The following is a 20,037-nucleotide window of genomic DNA, read 5'->3' as shown; positions in this document are numbered from 1 at the left end:
CTTCTTGGGGAGAGCTAGCGAGGCACATGCTTTTCTGGGATAAAATGTGGCTGCTGATATTTTATTTTGGCTGCAACACAGGAGTCCTCCTGGGTAATCAGGAGCATATATTCTGCAAAAAAGCAGTAACATGCCTATGGGTGATCCTTTCAGATTAAGCTCCTGGGCTCAACTGTGGTATAAAAGCCACTTGGCCTCCTGACCATCTCCAGCTCTTGGGAATTGGCTAGTTCCTTCCAAGGCTGGATTTGGGTGCCATGGGAAATGATGCATCTGGTGGGAGTTGGGTGATGATGTTGTTCTCCAGGGTTCCCTGTTCCCACCAGCTGCCGCCAATGAGTGAACTAAAGAAACTTGGAGCACTGCAATGCCACACATCTGGCTTTCCTAGACCAAGGATGGGGAACCTTTGGCCCTCCAGATATTGCTGGACTACAACTCCCATTATTCTCAATCGGTATGGGGCATTATGTGTTAGTACCAACACTTTTAACTTGGCCTTGTAGCAGATTGGCAGCCATTGCAAATTCTGCAAGCAAAGTGTTATATGCTATCAGTAGTTCCCCTCCGCAAGTAGCCAAGCCGCCATGTTCTTCAGCTGCTTCTGCTTCTGGACCAACCCTAGGGGCAGCCCTACTGGCTGGGATTGATGGAAGGCCAAAGGTTCCCCACCCCCATCCTAGGCAATAGTTGGGAGGTTGGCAGAGAGATGTGGGACAGCCTCTTTCAAGAGCAGCTGCATGTCTTCCATAATGCCTAGTTCATCCAACAATGCCTTTTGTTGGGCATGCTCTACAATGCTGGAGCTTGGCTCAGTAGACCCTGATGCAGCCAGAGTTTGCCAGATGTCAGAAAGAGGCAAGTAGACAGGCTGACCATTGCTTGTGTCTGATCCCCTTGTCCTTTCTCTCCTTCCAACCCCAAAGGGTAAAGCCCAGGTATCATTGCAGCTTGACTGTACACAGCCCTTGGAAAAGGTCCTTTGGCCTTCAACTCCCCCCCCCCCCTTAGCATCCATCCTCAGGCAAAAAAATCCAAGCAGGCTTGGGAGGGCTGTCTCTGTGTGCTTGGTGTACCAGCTATTAATAGCACCAGTCTGGCTTCATTCTCACATAACACTGAGCCATGGTTTGTCCAATCTTTGGGGTTTTGTTTTTTAAAAAAGCAAGCAAGCAAACAAACAAACAAACAAACAAACAAACAAGGTGTTGTCTCATAGGCGAGCAAACAAGCTATGGTTTGTTTCTCCAAATTTGGTTTACCAGCTTCTGTTGCCTCCTATTTCTGTAGCTTGGTGAGCATGTGGGGTGGGGTGGCCAAATGATCCATGGTAAAGTAAGGTTGTTGGAGTTAGGCCTCACATCAAACCTTAGCTCAAAGCAACCCTGGTTCATAAACCAACAAGAAACTCTGGCTTCATTTCATGATGTGTTGTTGGTCACAGAATCATAGAATTGTAGAGCTGGAAAGGACCAAGAGGATCATCTAGCTGAACCCCCTGCAGTGCAGGAATCTTCTGCCCAATGTGGGGCTCAAACCTACAACCCTGGGATTAAGAGTCTCATGCTCTTACCAACTGAGCTATCCCAGTCAGCTGCGCTGCATTCACACATTCAAGCACATCATAGTTAAACTAAACAAACCATGGTTTAGTGTAATGTGTGAACCAGGCTGTTGTACTGAGGAGGGCAGCTGGACCAGAATCCCTTCTATCACAATTGGAATGATGTGAGGGCTGAGTGAACTGAACTTTCTTAATAATCTTCGACTGATGAACTGGCTGTTATTGTGGGGTGGGGGGAAATGACTTGATCTGTTCCTTCTCAAAAATTAACCTGCCAGTGAATCCTAGTCAGAATTTCAAATTGAAACTCTATACATTGGAACAGACAGGTTCACAGTAGCTTAGGAAAGGCTAGATCTACACTTGACGAAAATCATACGGGCTAGAAACTTGTCTTTTTTTAAAAAAAGCCATAATTAAAGGTGAGAGTTGCTTCAAAACCAACTGTTTTGCATGTGACTCACCCCAACCAGAATTAGTATGTGTCACATTTGTGTAAATCATTGCATCTGTGGGTGCTAGAGAATTTCAACCAATTGTGCAAGTAGTGATGAAGAGTTACACCAGGGTGGCAGATGTGCTCTCCAGATGCGGGGCTCAATTTCCTCTCATCACTGACCATGGAGGCTGGGTCTGTTGGGAGCTGGAGAGATCACAGCAGGTTCCCCAGCCTTAATGGCAGACTGTGAGCACAGCATGCCACATGCAAGTGCTCACACTCTTCTCTCTTCTCTTTTCAAAATCCCACAGCAGCAGCTGGAGGAGGAAGCAGCAAAGCCACTGGAGCCAGAGAAGCCCATCTCCCCTCCACCTATTGAGTCCAAGCATCGCAGCCTGGTCCAAATAATCTATGATGAGAATCGGGTAAGTCCTGAGGGGCTTGATGCTTTGGGGGAAATTCTCTGCTTAGGCAACCCAGAGCTGGCCCCTTTAAGGGTCACGGTTATCCAAATTGTGCCCTTCTGTAAGATTTCTCTTTATCTTGCATAATTTATTCTGTAGCGTTTACTGTTTTGCACAGTTTGTTCCTCACTTGGCTATCTCTGGGAGTGGGGCACAGACCTGGATGGCTTATCTGCCCCTCACCTCAAGAAACCGCAGTCCTTTATTTCGCTGGCTTCTTGAGATGCAGGCACCGCTGCCAACCCATCTAGTGTGTCTGGCACCTCTCTTCTCCCCTCTCCCCTTGGGCTCTCCAACTTGCTAAAAGCAGGTCTCTCTTAATGCTAGCTTTGCAGGGCATTGCGGAGCAGCACCAGCACCAGCCCTTCCCCTGGAGACTGGCTGCTTTTTCACCCGCCCACAAAGACTGCGGTGTTTTCTCTCTCAGATGCAAGTGAGCCTTTGAGCAACCGCCTGCGAGCTTCCTTTTTTGAGAGCTGACCTCATCGTTTCTCTCTGTCTTTTCCTCGTCAGCGCTCTCTTTCTCGCTGGAGAGGGAGAGTTCATGTAAGGACACCCACTGCAGCGTTTTCCCTTTCACGGCTTGTGCTGCATCAAGAAAAGGCAAAGCCTCTCTCTTGAAAGGATCAATTAAGGCGCAGCATCCTGGTTTTCTGGATCCTTTAAAGTCTCCCCCTTCCCCAAATCCTCTGGTGGAGAGGTAGGCCGGGAGAGGGTGACAGTTGGCGGCAGAGAAGCTCCAAGCGTCTCTTTCCAGGCCTTACTGCCTGTTGGCTTTTAAAAAATGCTAAAAAAAAAAAAGGAAAAAAAGAGAAAAAAACCCAGTGTGATGCAGCAATGTCTGTTGGCTCTTGGGACTGTGTCTGTAAAAATCAATAAGATTAAATTTTAATTCCTTCTCTGTCTCAGCACTTGTATCTCTGAAAGGTCATAGCTGCCTGTCTAATACACACAACATTATGCTAAAAAATTGAGAGTTGAAGTACTTTCTCCCCCACCCCAAGTAGTGGGTTCCTCCCCACCTCTAAAGAAGAATGGCTGTACTGTAAGTGTTGAATTCATTTTATTGGTAAATATTATGAACACCCCCCTGCAATTGTATAAGCAAATTCATGGAGGTTCCGTCTGTGGGTGGCTATTAGCTACCCGTGGTTAATGATTATTTATTTCATTTATGAATTGGTTCCTGTGAGGTACCCTGAAGCAATTTACAATATAAAAACACATATAAAGCAGTTACATGTATAAAAACAGTTAAAACAATTGCAGATTGTGTGTGTTGGTGTGTGTAGGTGTAGCTTCTGGGTTTGAAGGTTGTGCCAAAGACTTCATGGACAAAATGTGTTTTCAGGAGACATTGGACATAAGAGCAATTGTTTTTATCATTTATGAATCAATTAAATCCAGCTGCCAGCTGTTTATAAATAATCATACGAGTTTTTAAATCATATGAGTTTTTAAATGCAATAACCCAACCTGATGTCCTATACACATCTGCTGAAGAGTGAGCCCCAGCAGAGTGGGGCCTTACTCCCTTGGGAAGTGGGACTGCAATTGCAACCCAAAGTTCTGTGAGTTTACAAGTAAAAAAAAGGCATCGTTCTAAATATTTTTAAACCACCTTACTTTTGTTTTTAGATGATGCATATGTTGGTGGACAGGATGTTTTAATGTAGGGTTTTTTAAATGTTGGTTTTAATGTATGTGTTTTTTTCTTAAAATATTGTAAGTTGCTTTGAGTTAAAAAAAGTCCTTGGGGTAGAATTGGAGAAGGAAAGCAGTTTTGTTTTCCCGTCAGGTTTATGATATTTCATTGCCAGAACATAGAGACCTCACTCTCAGAAACCCACTGAAAGGAAATGTTCTTCTTTTGCACTCTGCAGAGGAAATGTTAGCAGCAGTCTCCAGAGCCATCCCCAGCAACCCATTTCCTCCTTACTGAGTCATCTGCATCTCGCTCTGTTAGAAACACCCACCTCCCATAAGAAGAGAACCCTGCTGGTTCTGACCAAAGGGCCATCTGGGAGAGTAGAAGCTGCCTTGTACAGAGTCGGACCATTTGCCCACCTAGCTCAGTGCTCTCTCTGCACTGAATGGCAGCAGCACTCTAGGGATTCAGGCAGAGGTTTCTCCTAGTCCTATGACCATGGGGCTGTACCAACATTTTGCCAGCCCAATATGTGTGGCAGGTCACATTCTGAACCTTGTTTTCTTGGCTGGGCAGAAAGAGGGTGATTTGAAAGTGGGGGACATTGACACCAGTGGCTTGTCATGGCCAGATCACTTCAGCACCTTTTCACAGAGGAAGGGGACCTATTAGTATGGTCCGCCCCTGAAGGCTGATGGAGGATTTTCCAGCTGATATGGGTGGCACTCCTGTCGAAGCCCTAGCCAACTTCTGGAGTGTCCGAATGGCTTGGGCCATTAACACGATCACCTCTTAGCTCCCTTTCCTGCTTTGTGGATCTCTCTTGGCTCCAGAGCTTAGGGTGAGGAAACAACCTGGGACACTGCTTGGACACAAGTGGAGGAAGATCCGGCTGAATGCAACCAAACACTGGTGAGGGCTCATCATTGAGCCTTCCTAGTGGCAGTGAAGGCAGCAAAGAAGGCATACTTTGCTACCTCCATTGCATCCGAATTGTGCCATCCGGCAGAGCTTTTCTGAATAGTGAAGGGCCTTTCATAGTCTGGCCTGAAAGAGGTGGCAGACCCAATGGTCGCTCTCTGTGACTTCTTGCAAAGCATTTTGAGGATAAAATTGCTTGCATCCACCATGATCTTGACTCCACTTTTGTAGCAGATGAATATTGAAAGGTGCCCAAGCACTTTGCAGTCCTGTTGTGTTGGGTGAGTTGGTAAGGCTTGAGGATGCAGACAAGGTGCTTGAATCAGTCAGGGTGACCACTTGTGCTCTGGACCCTTGCCCCCTTAGCGGATAAAAACTAGCAGGGAGGGCACAGCTGAGCAGGCCAGGGAGGTGATCAATGCCTTTTTGTGAGAGGGGTGGTCCCTGACTGCTTGATGGAGGCAGTGGTAAAACCACTCCTCAAGAAACCCTCCCTGGATTTGAAAAATCTTAAGTAACTAACAGCCAGTTGCCATTCTTCCCTTCCTGGCCAAGGTTCTTGAGTGGATGGTTGCAGGGAAATTTCTGAACCCAGAAAGTGCTCGGGCACAGAGCTTTGAATTGTGTACTGCACCAGGAAAGAGCGGAGGAAAGATGAGTGTGGATCACCCTTACAATCAGCTTGAGGAATTTTTCTTTTTGCATGGAGGGAGCAGTTTTTGTGTTCCCTTCTGTTCTCTCCATTTAGACAAAACTTGCATTTTTTGAAAGGAAGCCTTCGTTCCTCTAAGGTAAAGGTAAAGGGACCCCTGACCATTAGGTCCAGTCGTGACTGACTCTGGGGTTGCGGCGCTCATCTCGCTTTATTGGCTGAGGGAGCCGGCATACAGCTTCCGGGTCATAAAGCAATAGCTTCTTTGCCTCTGCTTGTCAACTGTGCAAAGCACCCTCTTAACTCTCAAGGTAACTTTCCTGATTTGTGGTGTGCTCTCCAAGTGAGTTTCCAATAATGTGTTTTTAAACAACTCTCAAGCGTTCTGGAGTAAATGGACCCTCTTGCCCATGGGTAGGCAAACTAAGGCCCAGGAGCCAGATCTAGCCCAATCACCTTCTGAATCCGCCCCTTGGAGCCTGTTTTTACATGAGTAGAATGTGTCCTTTTATTTAAAATGCATCTCTGGGTTATTTGTGGGGCATAGGAATTTGTTCATATTTCCCCCCAAAAAATATAGTCCGGCCCCCCACAAGGTCTGAGGAACAGTGGACCGGCCCCCTGCTGAAAAAGTTTGCTGACCCCTGCTCTTGCCTTTGCCTTTCAACTTCCTTTTTACCAATCCCTTCATTTGGGGAGGGTTTCCTCTTTTGAAGGCAAAGGTGGCCATGCTGGATATTCTTGGCATTTGGTCATTTACATGTATATTTAGTTTAAAATTTGATGTCTTGCATCTGGTCCTGGGCGCCACCAAAGATGCGTTCCAGGGTTGCCGCCCTTCTTTTTTGTGACTGAATATGGGTAGTTGAAGTCACCCATAAATACAAGTCTTGCATTCTTTGCCAGCCTTGAGTCTTTGCCAGCCGTTACTGAGAATTGAACTGGGGGCCGCATGCACGCACAGCCCGTGCTCTTCCACTGAGCTATGGCACTTCCCCAGTTGGAGGAGGAGGAGGGAGACCTGTTTTCCCAGCAAGGCTCGCTCTCTGTGTTTCCTGCCTCCATCCATGCGAGAAAGCTGGATCCTGAATGGAAATGCTTATGCCTTGTTCCGAGGCGCGGTGGAGCTGAGCAATGCTATAAATAAAATCCAGAGCATGGTTCAGCAGCCGTCTCTCTGGAATGGTGACTGGAATTATTCCAGGAAAAACACCTCCCTCTTTCTCTCAAAATACTCCAGTTTCCTCATCTCTTCCCACTCGACTCGCAAAAGCCTAAGCCCCCTCTGACAACCGCTGAAGCACGTGAGTGACTCACAGGGCAATCCTAAACATGCTTTTTCAGGAGTAAGGCTTCAGTGAAGCTTGCTCCCCTCGCAAGTATGTCTAGATTGCAGCCTCAAGGAACTAGATCGCTTGCAGTGCCTCGTAGGCAAGTTATGTCATTTCCCAAGATGTTCTTGGATTTTATCTGTAGGTACACTCTGTCTCTCCTCTCCCTTTTAGTTACTGAAATATTTTTACCTTGCCTTTTGACCCAGCAGGCCTGCAGGGGAATTTATAATCTGGTGAAGGGAAGGGGGAAGTTAAAGCATCACAGTAAAACAGCGCAGTTCATTAAAGCAGCCCAGAGAAAGCCAACACTTCACAGGCCAAAGCTGGAGAGCCCCACTAGTTGTCTGGGATGCAGTGGAACAGCTGCCTTGGATGCAGAAGGTCCCAGTTTCAGTCCCTGGCGTCTCCAGGTGGTGTAATAATAATTGCTACTATTCTTATTTGGTTGCTTTTTTCCAGAAAGGTTAACTCAAAGCAGCTTACAAAAACAAGAATTAAACATCCTAAAATGTACATCAATATATCCAGGAAACCCAACTCAACACACCCTACTGAAAAATAAGCAGAAAATTGAGGTATAATAAAAATTTTAAAAATTTAAAAAAGAAAAAGAAAAAAAGATCGAAAAGGACCTGGGTGCATAATCCCCCCTCCCGGTGCCTAATAATTAACAATAATAATTTTCTTATTTATACCTGCCCATTTGGCTGGGTTGCCCCCGCCTAGAAACAGAGGGTGGTGGCGCCAGGCATACGTCCCTGGGAAGATCATTCTTCAAATGGGAAAGCACTGAGAAAGCAGCGCAGCGCAGCTGGAGAGCAGCAGGTTGGGAAGTGCTGGTATAGACAGTGCTAAGCTAGATGGGCCAGTGGTCCAGCTTAGTCCAAGGCAGCTTCCTGTGTTCTGACAGGAGCCAGCCAGGTGCCTCTGGAAGCCCGCAAGTTGAGCATGAAGGCAACGGACCTCCCCTTTTGTTTGCCCCCACTCTTTGAAATTAAAAACAGATATCTCAGATGGGAGTCCTATTTTTTCCACTGCACAGTGGAGAAATCATAGTGGAGCTCGTAGGACTGAACAAGGAAGGTTGCGCCTTGCACGTTAGAAGTGCAACGGTGTGTTTCAGGGTAGACCCACACCATACATTCAAAGCACATCCAGCACACATATAAAGGACATGGCTTCCTTCAAGGAATCTTGGGAGCTGTAGTTTGTTAAGGGTGCTAAGAATTGCAGCCCTGTTGGGGGAAACTGCATTTCCCACAAGCCTTGTGGGGAAGCCACATGCTTCAAATGTGCTTTGGATGTATGGTGTGGGTCTGCCCTGTTTGTGGGGTTGAAAACTGGATATATTAGGTGGGGAAATACCAGGTCCTGTTAAACCCTTAGCAGATTAGAGGCAGCGTACAGAGGGGTTTCCCACAGTTACTCCCCGCAGTAATCCTGCATGGGAAGGTTGAATCAAGATCCCCACAATTTGGCCCAGGCCGTTCAAGCACTGAGCTCCCTGCTTAAGTGGGGGTTTGAAACTAGATTTGACACTCACTACACCATCGCCATGGTAAAAGAATAAAAGGCAACAGAATACGTTGCGTGCTGTCCTGATTTCCAGGAACTCTGTGTTCCAGAAAGCTCCTCCTGGGAGTAATCTGACTAGCTCCTTAAATAATCAAATGCTCTAAGAACACCTTTTAGAGCAAATTCCTACTGGGGTGTAGGAAGCAGAAGCCCCTGGGGACAGTGAAAGAGCTACGAGCATTGAGATTGCGGCTCATTAGATCATTCATCTCGGTGTGTCATTTTTCCAGGCTGCCTCACTGGCCACATGTGAGGTTAGTTTAGCCAGATAGGCGGGGTATACCGTATTTTTCGCCCTATAGGACGCACCATCCCATAAGGCGCACATAGTTTTTTGGGGGGAAATAAAGGGGGGAAAATTATTTACCCCCCAGGCTGGGGCAGGGGAGGCCCAAGCTTCCCCCGACCCCAGCCCCCAAACAGGCAGCTCTCTGCAAGCCGTGGGAGCCCAGCGCTGGCTCCCGCTGCTTGCTGAGAGGTCCGCGAAGCCTGGGCGCGCTGATCTCAGCGCGCCCAGGCTTCGGCATACAGGCAACTCTCCGCAAGCAGCGGGAGCGCCCCTGCTGCTTGCGGAGAGGTCCGCGAAGCCTGGAGAGCGAGAGGGGTTGGTGCCCACTGACCCCTCTCGCTCTCCAGGCTTCAGCGAAAGCCTGCATTCGCCCCATAGGACGCACACACATTTCCCCTTCATTTTTGGAGGGGGAAAAGTGCGTCCTATAGGGCGAAAAATACGGTAAATAATAAATTATTATTATTATTATTATTATTATTATTATTATTATTATTTTATTTTCTTACTTTTTTGGTTCTGAAATGCTTTTTCAGGAAGGCTCTCTGAAGGCGACTTCAGTACACCAAACTTTGATGCCCATATCTTTAAGTGGCCCAGTGTGATATTGTACTGATCCGTAGGAATGCAATAAGCTGCCTTATGCTGAGCCCGGCCATTAGTCGACTTGGCTCAGCATGTTGTCCACATTGGCTGGCAGCAGCTCCCCACCATGTCAGTCTGGGGGTGTTTCCCAGCCCCACCTGGAGATACTTGGGGCAGGTGCTCTACCCTTGAGCTATGGCCCTGGGCTAGAGGCAGCAGCATCCAGCTATTTGGCCTTCTGCATGATGGAGCAGTCAATGTCACCATCAAATTTATGCCGCTCTGGTATCTATTACTCAGTGACAGTAATGCCAGTGACCCTGCAAGGTGTCTGAATGTGCAGTGATATTTCTGTCAGTGTTTGGTTGTAGTAATGAAACTGTAGCACCAGTAAGGAAGGGACAGAACAGTGTGATTCATTTATTCTGCTAGAATACGCAGGTTTGGGAGAGTCTGGCTGTGGGATGAATTGTATGGACAGATCAACACTACTTCCTGTCTTGCTGGATTTAACAGGAAGTCTCCATTGCTACGCATTGTGTCCTGCAAGAAGGTCTCCATGCCTGGGAGAGCTGGGCAGGGGAATTTTCTGAAGAATGTCCCTTTTGCTTTTCTGTTAGCAGGAATTTGCCTGCTACTTATTCTATGGACTAAATATATTTTACTCTGATGCCAAAGAGACTGCACAGTGGAAATCAGACCACCGGAGGGAAGCTGTATATTTACATTCCAACTGTAGTGTTTATGTACAGACTGAATGGTAGAGGAAATATTTGGACTAGCATTTCCAGAAACGAAAAAAAATATATCACCGTCTCAGGGCCTGTTTGAGGGCACATGACGCATTCACTTTGCTGAACCTAAGCAGCTCTGGGTCTGTTCAGTGCCCGAATGATAGACCACCTAGGGACCCAGTATTTGCCACTTTGAATTTTATAATTGAAGAAAAGGAGGGTATAAATGCAATAAATGGACAAGCAATTCATTAATGTTGTATTATAGGTGACAATGCAGTTTGTCCTGTGGATCTTCAGTGTTCTAGGAAGAGAGGCCATTTTCAGATATTAAAGGAAGACAATTGATCATCTGTAAACACACACACACACACACACACACACACACACGGTCACACTTGAGTGTGACCAAGAAACAAGCCAGGCTAAAATATGCAGATGAAGAAATAGGGCCATGTAAATAGAAGCTCTTTTTTGATAATGTCAAGTATCCCCCAGTGACTGAGATCAGTGGGGTTTAACTTCCACTTAGTGGTTCAACAGTGACAGATCCCCACCATATGTCCTGTGAACTGTAGTGTCCCACTCACAGAGCTATGATTCGCAGTAGTGCCCCCAACAGGCTGCAGTTCCCAAAATTCTTTGGGGGAAATCACATGCTTTAAATGTGCATTAGATGTGCTCTAGATGCATGTGGGGGGGCGCGGGGGGCGCTGTGGGTAAAACCTCAGCGCCTAGGGCTTGCCGATCGCATGGTCGGCGGTTCGAATCTCCACGGCGGGGTGCTCTCCCGTTGCTTGGTCCCAGCACCTGCCAACCTAGCAGTTTGAAAGCACCCTTAAGTGCAAGTAGATAAATAGGGACGGCTTACTGGCGGGAAGGTAAACGGCGTTCCGTGTGCTGCACTGGTGCTGGCTCGCCAGATGCAGCTTGTCATGCTGGCCACGTGACCCGGAAGTGTCTCCAGACAGCGCTGGCCCCCGGCCTCTTGAGTGAGATGGGCGCACAACCCCAGAGTCGGTCACGACTGGCCCTGACGGGGAGGGGCCCTAGATGCAGAGCTGCCCTGAGTCTCTAGGTGCGCCTTGCATACCCTGCTTGAGATTTGGTGGGCCTCCTAGGAGCCAGCCCCACTCCTGCACATGCCCTGTAAAGGTGCTCCTTAAATTTGTCTTGCTGGTTCCAGTATGTCCCTGATTCAAGCATGCTCACCCAGAGCCCTACTCCACACTTAGTTTTGATTCTGAATGATAACGTTGATCCATAAACTTTATGAATATTTGGAATACTAGGATTGAGTTTCTGATAAAAGAACTTTTCTGCACTTGCAGCAAGGCTGGTGTGTGATTCAGTATGGCCTAGCTGACTTGCCGCTCTGCCATAGACATCTTTGTTCTTACCTCCCCAGCAGCTCTGAGGGTGGGGTCTGTACAGCTGGTGGCTCTTTGCTCTTCACAAACCTGCATACACCAAGTGCACCCAGAAACATGCCTTTATACGGATCCATGGTCAGACGGTGCTTGGAATACTGTCTACAGCTCTAGGTGCTGCACTTCCCAAAGAATATTGCAGAGCTGGGGAAAGGTCCAGAAAAGAGCAGCCAAAGTGATCAAGGGGGTGGAGTGATTCCACTGTGAGGAAAGGCAAGCAAGCAGGGGTGAGATAGAGGTGTATAGAATAATGCATGTCATACAGAACATGGGTAGACTGACATTTTCCTCCCCCTGTCATAATACTAGAACTCGGGGACATCTAGTGAGGCTGGATGTTGGGAGATTGAGGACCCATAGAAGGAAGGACTTCTTCAATTCGCCCCCACAGGAGGCAGAGATGGCCACCAAGGTGGATCAGGGCTTATCCACACATAGCTTTTGACCCACTCTTTCCAGGCAGAGGTCTGTGTTTTAATGCTCAGTGTCTGAACATTTTTGGTTTCCCCCAGGATTTCCCTGCAAAAACTCGTGCTTTAAACCCGAATCGGAGCAAATGTCAACTCTTGATGTTTGTTCCGAGTGACCTTTAAAGAAGTGCTTGTACACAGAGTTTTAAATTGAGGTCCGTGCTTGGAAAGAACGGAGGAAAGGTAAGTGTAGATAAGCCCTTAGATTAATTCATTGAGGATACAGCTATCTCTGGTTACTAGTCATGAAAACTGCCATATCAGGGGCACTATGCCTTTGAATGCCAGTCAGTGAGAACTATAGCGAGTGGTTTTGTGCTCACGTCTTACTCGTTGGTTTCTCAGAGGCATCTTTGGTCTGATCTAGCACAGCTTTCGTGTGTTCTTATGTCCCACATGTATGGAGCTTTCTCCCTGTGAGAGGTTTGACGGAGCTCTAAACAGGGAGTGTACTTTAAAAATAGCAGAATATATTTTGGTTTGTAGACACATTTAATTTAGCAATTGCTTCCAAGGAGGATTGCAAGAGAACACACAGCAGTAATAAAATTGACACTCAAAATATTATCAGGTTGGCATTGTGGCATGTAAAACAAAACTCCCTCCTCAACACAGTGCGAATATGTTCCATATGACCTCCTGTTCGCAGTGTGTCACTGTATTCTGAATCACCCTCTCTCTGGAAAGGAGACCTCAATGTGATGTAAGCAGAGCATAAATCATACATGAATGTAAGTTGAAAGTGTCTCACACTTGTCTCATTGAAATTAGTCATAGTAAACAGAAAGTCTGGCATGGCTGATTGTCAGCTCGCAGATGAGATCCTGCCCTGCAAATCAATTTCATCTGACCTATTACCTAATTTTAATGAAGATGCAGCAAGATGTGCAAAGGCTGTTACAGATAAATACCACGGAAGAAGTTTGGAAAAAATTAATGACACTGTCAGGCAGGATACTTTATTGCCAGTGTTGGATTCAAAAGTGACTAGCAAGCATTTGTTCCTAAGCTTACTGCTGTTGTAAGAAATGTAGAAAAAAATGAAGCTGAGTCTGTGCAATTTTGGTGGAGTTGTGATAAAGTTAGAACTCATGGGGAGAGAATAGTTAAAGGTAATGGAAGGTATGATTGGTTATTCCACACCTACAAATCCATTACAAGTTCTCTTGGACTGTTTGAAGGTAGATGCATGGCCAAAGTATTTTATTTTATACTAGAAAAATCTGTGAAGAGCAGCAAAAACATTATTAGCTGCTAAATGGCAAACTTGGTTAGCAAAACATGGTATGTTGAGGAAATGTCTAAACTCACAAAAATAAGATTTACTTAAAAGTATTATTATTATACTAGTACAGTGGTACCTCTGGTTAAGAACTTAATTTGTTCTGGGGGTCTTCTTAACCTGAAATTGTTCTTAACCTGAGGTACCACTTTAGCTAATGGGGCCTCCTGCTGCCGCTGTGCCACTGCTGCGCGATTTCTGTTCTCATCCTGAAGCAAAGTTGTTAACCCGAGGGACTATTTCTGGGGTAGCGGAGTCTGTAACCTGAAATGTATATAACCCAAGGTACCATTGTATGTCAGATTAGGAGAACAGGGACAAAGGCAGGAACAGTTTTAAGATTTGCCACCCCCCTTCATTGGTTAAATGAAGCAAAAACCTGATTTTAGAGTTATTTGTGTGTTTTTACTGTTGAAATAGTAAGGGAAAAATGTGATATAAAACTGATAAATCTTATCTATGGAATGCAGGGGAGTTGTATCGTAAATAGTAAATTTTGGTATGTATTACACGCTTGTATGTGAGGTGTGTGTGAATGGTTTTGTCAACAGTTTCATTTGTCAGGAAAAAGAGCATAGTTTTCAGAAGCTGAGAGAGATGGAAACATCCACCCCAGCATTTTCGTTTTGTGTGTGTTTCTGCATATGCACACGGGACACCTGAGCAGTGCCTGGGTGCAAGCCCTCCATAACCCTGAAGCCTTCCTTGGTGGTTCTCCTGCCTTTTCAAACTCCTCCTCCTCCTCCTCCTCCTCCTCCTCTTCTTCTTCTTCTTCTTCTGCAACCAACAGTGAAGAGTCTTGTCAGGTCACAAAATACGCTCCAGGCCTCTGGGCTGCTCTCTGGGGAGCAGAGATGTGCACAAGGAAAAGAGCTTCCTTTCCCTCCTGGAATTAGATCAATTTAAAACCCTATCACTCAGATGTGGTTTGACTAGGCTTGTGCTCACACTTCCCTTTTCTGGCAGTGACTCACCCCCTCAGCCACCCGGTGGCTCCTTTGAAAGTCAGCCTGAAGTTGCAGACTCTGAAACCGGGTCTTTTCTGGGTGGTAATTCAAGAGCTGACCACTGGGTGGCGTCACCGGCTGTGTAACGTGTCCAAGAGACGCTTTCGTTGTGCAGAGGGGTTCAGCAAAGACTCTGAAATAAGCTTAGCAGTCACGGAATAAGAGGAGAAGGCCTCTTTTGTGAATCAGCAACTGGTTAAAGGATCAGGAAGGTCAGAGTAGGAATAAATGGATAGTTCTCCCAGTGGCAGAGGTGTATTAAGTATACTGTTCTCCAAGGATCAGTGTTGGACCCTGTCCTCTTAACTTGCTCATAAACGATCTATCGTTAAAAATGTTTGTTTGAAATGCCTCCCTGTTTCTATGTTGTAAGCCACTTCGAACATGAGTGTGTGTGTAAAAGTGGCATACAGATAAAATGAATGACTAAACGAATGAATGAATGTTAGGGGTAAGCAGTGAGGTAGCCAAGCTTGCTGATGATTCCAAATTGTTCAGGGTAGTTAGAATAGAAAAAGATACAGGGAGCTCCAAAAGGCTGTCCCTAAAATGGAGGAACGGGCAATAAAATGGCAGGTGCAGTTCAGCGTAAACAAGTGCAAAGTGATGCATGATGGGGCAAAAAGTATTGCATGTCGCATGTACTTTCCTGGGGTTTGAACCTGGTGGTGAGTGACAATAAGAACAACAGCTTGGGGTTGACAAAGGGGTTGACCCAGTGTGTGGCAGCCATGAAAAAAGGTGAATTCTGCGCTAGGGATCATTAGGAAAGGGTTCAGCCACAACATTGCATACAATTTGGGTCATCTTGCCTCGAGCAGAATACTGCAGTGCTGGAAAGGATTCAGAAAAGGGCAACCAAATGATCAAGGGGCTGAAGCAGCTGTCCTGCAACAAATGGCTGCAAGGTTTGAGGCTTTTTAGTTTAGAGAAAAGGTAAGAGGTGCATAAGATGAAGAAGGGTGTGGAGAAAGTGAACAGGTACCAGAACCGGGGGCCATCCAACAAACCTGAATATTGGAAGATTTAGGACAGACAACAGAAAGTGCATTACCATGCACTGCATTTCGCTCCCTCAGGATATAGTGCTGCCAGCAACCTGGAGGCTTTAAAAGAGGATTAGAACAGTTCATGGAGGATAATGGTCACTAGCCCAGGGGCTGTGCTCCCCCTGTCCTGGCAGACGAAAGATGCATCTGAATATCAGTTGCTGAGAGTCAGAAGTGGGAACCACAAGTATCCACTAGGACCCCACATATTATTGCAGTCAGGTCATAAGCATCTGACTGGCCACCGTGAGAACAGGATGCTGGACTCGCTGGGTCTTTGGCCTGATCCATCAGGGCTCTGCTTATCTTCTTAGGGCTGATTCCCCATAGCTTAAACTTAGCTCCCTAATGCTCAGCTCTGGCACCTGTTTTCAGTGCAAGGGCTCAGGTTCGAAACCTATAGGTGAGAGTGCCCCTGAGCGAGCATAATTTGTTTATTTGCTTACTTACAAAAATATTTATATACCACTATTCATAAACATGTCATAGCAGTTTGAAACATACAATGAAACCATATAACAATAACAAATAAAATTGCTATAATACTGCTGAACAACTAGAGTCCCCACATCTCCAGGGTCAAGGGGCAAAAGCATTTCTATAGTGGGTGTTTCCAGACAGACTAGAGACCCAGCACCTCTTTTTCAAGGAAGAGAGCACAGGATATTCGGGAGAGTCTGAGATCTTTGCCCTCTCAACCATCCTGCTGCATGCTGCCCTTGCCACCTGCAGAGTTAAACTTCCCCACTTGAACCATCTTTTGAGGTCACTTGTGCTAGCACGCAAGAAATGTGTGTTGCCAGCTGTGTATGCCCAGATGCTTGGCAGATCAGGAAGCCCAGCTTTATCCTTTGTGGTCAGTATTCTCCTCAAGTAGTTAGGCATGAGAGGATGATAATGAAAACAGAATATTTAGTATTTTAGCCTACTGATAGCAAGTAGTCAAGATGGTTGTATGGCAGAGGCAAGCAGATCTATTTTGTTGTTGCTAGAACCATGGAATCAGTGTTCGAAATTAGCCAGGCACTAGGCTCATTTTGCACCTGGCTATTGGCCACTTGCGACCAAGTGAAGATGTCCAGGTGCCAGGATGGCTCCGGACATCTCCACCATCTGGAGGTGCATTCCTGGGGATCATTACATCTTAACTGTTTCCACACATTAATACCACATCCTGTAGAATTCTATCCATTCTATTTAATCTGCACAATTAGAATGAATTTCTGGAACCAAATTGCCCTTTCTGTGCAGCCTGAGCAGGAGCAGTCACCATCAAGAAAAAGAGGTTAGAATAGGCCAATATATGTGGACTGTCCTCGGATCAAGTGACTTTTCTTCTTTAAGTTCTCAAAGTTCTTAACCTAGCTCAAGGTTGTTATCTGAACTAGCCAGATGTTTAACTGATAGTCCATCATTTGAAAAATTAGACTTTAGAGCTGTCTTACCACAAAATGGCAACTAGACATTCTGTTTTGGTGACTATAACCTTGATTTAATGAGCCGTTTGGCACCTAGTTTATATATCTGAGTTTCTAACACCGCTTGGAATCCACCAACTTGAGCCAGGTCCAAGAGAGTGGCTCAGAATCTAGCAAGATACTCTTAGGCTAGATAGGTGCCATACATTTAAAGCACAATGTTGCCCTCAAAGAATCCTGAGAACTGTAGTTTTTTTAAGGGCATTGGGAATTGTAGCTGTATGAGGGGGGTAAACTACAGTTCTCAGGATTCTTACAGCTTTCTGTGTGCTTTAAATGTATGGTGTGCATGTGACCTTAGCATTAAGGAGCATTGTGCCTCTGAGCATTCTTGCTTCCACTACCAGGACGTGAAAAATCCGCCTACTGAGCTTTTTGCCTTTCTAAATTTAGAAAGGAGGAGGAAAGCTGCTTTGTTGCTGTTGCTAAACAGTTGGGAGCCAGAATCTTTGCTGGCCAACTGCCTATCAGCCCAGATCTATCAGTAGATCTTCATCTACTCTCTGTCCATCCTTGCATATGAATCTCTTATGCTACCTGCTTCTCTTGGATCTCTCTCACATTGCTCTCTTCTCCTGCCTGTTTTTATTGGTTACTGCAGGGTTATTCTGCCCCGACCCCCCCTCAATGTTATTGGGCTACAGCTCCAATCCTTCCCTCACCATTGGCCATGCTGGCCGGGGCTAATGGAAGTTGGGGGTCTTAGCAACATCTAAGGGCAACATGTTCCCTGTTGTTGGATTATTACAAGTCACTGAAACTATGGCAATACAGTTAAGTAAGTAAAATGAAAGAACAATTTGGTTGTATGCTTTGGGAAGGCAGGATGCTGGACTAGATGGAACTTTTTGTTCTGATCCATTAGGCCTCTTCCTACAATATTTTATTTATATCACGCCTTAGAGTGTACATGCATTATCTCAAAAGTTCATACAACAGCCTTGTAAGGTAGTCCAGAAATGTTACTCCCATACTGCAGATAGTCAGGGTTTGTTTAAGGCCATCTAATGACTTTTATGATACAGGTGGGATTTGAACAGGGACTTCTTGGTTCAGAGCTCATTCTCTTGACTGATTTGTCACACTCTTGCTTGCAAGGTGGTTATTTTCTACACCCCACAAAGGGCCAGAAACTTTCAGGTCTTAATTTCCCCCCCATAAGATCTCTCCATCCATCTTTGTGATGATTAATCCAGAGTAACTTCTTTTCCTACTTTCTTCATTGTTCTTTATATATTTTTTTCTTGTATTGTAAATCTCTGAGGAGCTTGTTGGTTCAGAACTGTGGTTTGTCCTCATGAGACCCTACTGCCCATTCTCCTTTACATCTGCTTCTAATGTGCGGCAACTAATAGCTTACTGTTTCATCCAGATATAGCAAACTGTGGTCTGCTCAAAACTTAAATTTTCTATATTTGACAGCCTATAGTTTGCCACAAATTAAAAAGTAGACACCCCGCCCCACTCCACATGGGCAAGAGAGGAGTGTTTGAGTCCAACATTATCCAGGTCATTTGCATATGACAAAACAATGGTTTATGTCTGAATGCCACAGAAAGCCATAATTTACATGGTGAAAATTAGCTTCAGAGATATGCTGGCTTGTGTGTGCCCTTTTCCTCTTCTAGTGCAATTGTGATGAGGTCTTATAAAACTCTTCTTACAGCCCACAAACTGTTTAATCTAAACTATGGTTTGTTTGAAACAAGCCAACTTCAAACCATGGGTTATGAAGCTTGCTTGTTTAAACAAACCATTAACCACAGCTTAAGAGTTTGAGCCCTACATTAAATGGTTCCTAATTGAAATCAGAAGTGAAAACTTCCAAATCTTCCCTGTCTCTGCTGGAGGAGGAATAGGAAGCAGGAAATGTGCAGGCTCTTGTCACACTAAACTGTATGGTTGAAACACAAACGTCTTTTTATTAATTGCACAGTGCCTAGCTTTTAATTTGGATGCTAGCTAATTGGGAGATATTTATAACGAGATTATTACAAACTACATTCCCATGGTTGCATACTCAAAACTGCCAATGCTGATAAAAACTCCCTGTTAACAAGCATGGTCAAGGAATAATATCCACTCCTTTTGGTGCCATGCGCTGGGAAGCTGAAAGGCTGTTAGGCGAGAGCAAGTTTTCCTCAAATGATCTTGATGACACATCCTCAGAGAGGGGTGAACCAACTTCCTTTGCTCAGGGTGTCGCTCCCGTAAGGTGCCTTAAACCCCATGCTCCGTTTGTTGAAGGATTTGTCTCCAGCCCCATCTGTTCCTGGACCTGCCCTCTTTGCTTTCGTTCCTCATTGGCTTTTAGGTAGCAGGTTTACCAGGCTAAAAGGTCATCTTTTATTTAATCGCTTTGGTGCCGTGAGCCCGTGACTCTTCCAAGCCCTGTTCTGACATGTCCCCTCAAGAGCATGTGTGCTCGTTTTGTGTATATTTCTGTGAGCACGAGGTAATCTAGCTTGGGGAGGAAAAGAGCAGGAAGATAAAGAGGAGAGGGAGGAGTGCTGGTGGGTGGGTCAGGGCAGATGACCCAAGGGTGGTGGTGCTACTCTGATCACATCCTTTTGACAAGGCCAGTTCCTGGAAAAAGGGGCACGGCAAAGCTGACCCTCCCCTCTCCCCCACGTCTCCACTCTTGGAGAGCCACTGAAGTGATTGCACAGTACCCAGACAATTTGAAAGTGAAAGAGAATTCGTTTGTCGCAGGGAGAGAGAGAAAGGCTTTTTGATGTGTGAGTGTCTTATGCTAGATTGCCACTAAGGCACCACAAGCGGAGTATATCCTTTCCCCCGTCCCGTGGTTCATTTTTGCAGCTGAGACCTTGAAGCATACGTGAGAGTTTTCTCCTCTGTGTGCCTCTTGTTTGGGTTTTTCAGCTTGGCAGCCGTTCAAACCCTTCCCAGTCTGTGACATTGCAGTGTGTGTGGGAGGGCTCTCTCTCTCTCTCTCTCTCTCTCTCTCTGCGCTTTTAACCTTCCTCCTCTTGCCTTGGGGAAGGGTGGGGAGGGAAATGAGGCTAAATCTGTAGGCCCTTTGCCTTTGAGGGAAAATTTGAGGGAGCGGGGAAGCAAGTGAAACCTGCAAGTGTGGGACTCCAGTTGTTAAGTCA

At 45.9% G+C, this 20,037-nt stretch overlaps 1 protein-coding gene across 13 annotated transcripts in view; it reads left to right on the top strand.

Annotated features, from left to right (window-relative positions):
• Nucleotides 1–20,037, top strand: part of NCOR2 (nuclear receptor corepressor 2) — a 359,439-nt gene that overhangs the window by 141,354 nt on the left and 198,048 nt on the right. For all 13 annotated transcript variants that reach the window (XM_053369224.1, XM_053369223.1, XM_053369214.1 and 10 more), the window contains exon 6: nt 2,315–2,428. In XM_053369224.1, coding sequence (XP_053225199.1) covers nt 2,315–2,428 — 114 coding nt within the window. The remainder of the gene's footprint in view (nt 1–2,314; nt 2,429–20,037) is intronic.

Source organism: Podarcis raffonei, chromosome 16, assembly GCF_027172205.1.
Source record: "Podarcis raffonei isolate rPodRaf1 chromosome 16, rPodRaf1.pri, whole genome shotgun sequence".
Lineage (NCBI taxonomy): Eukaryota > Metazoa > Chordata > Lepidosauria > Squamata > Lacertidae > Podarcis > Podarcis raffonei.
Note: the sequence above shows the minus strand (reverse complement) of the source record. Positions and strands in the feature narration are given on the sequence as shown.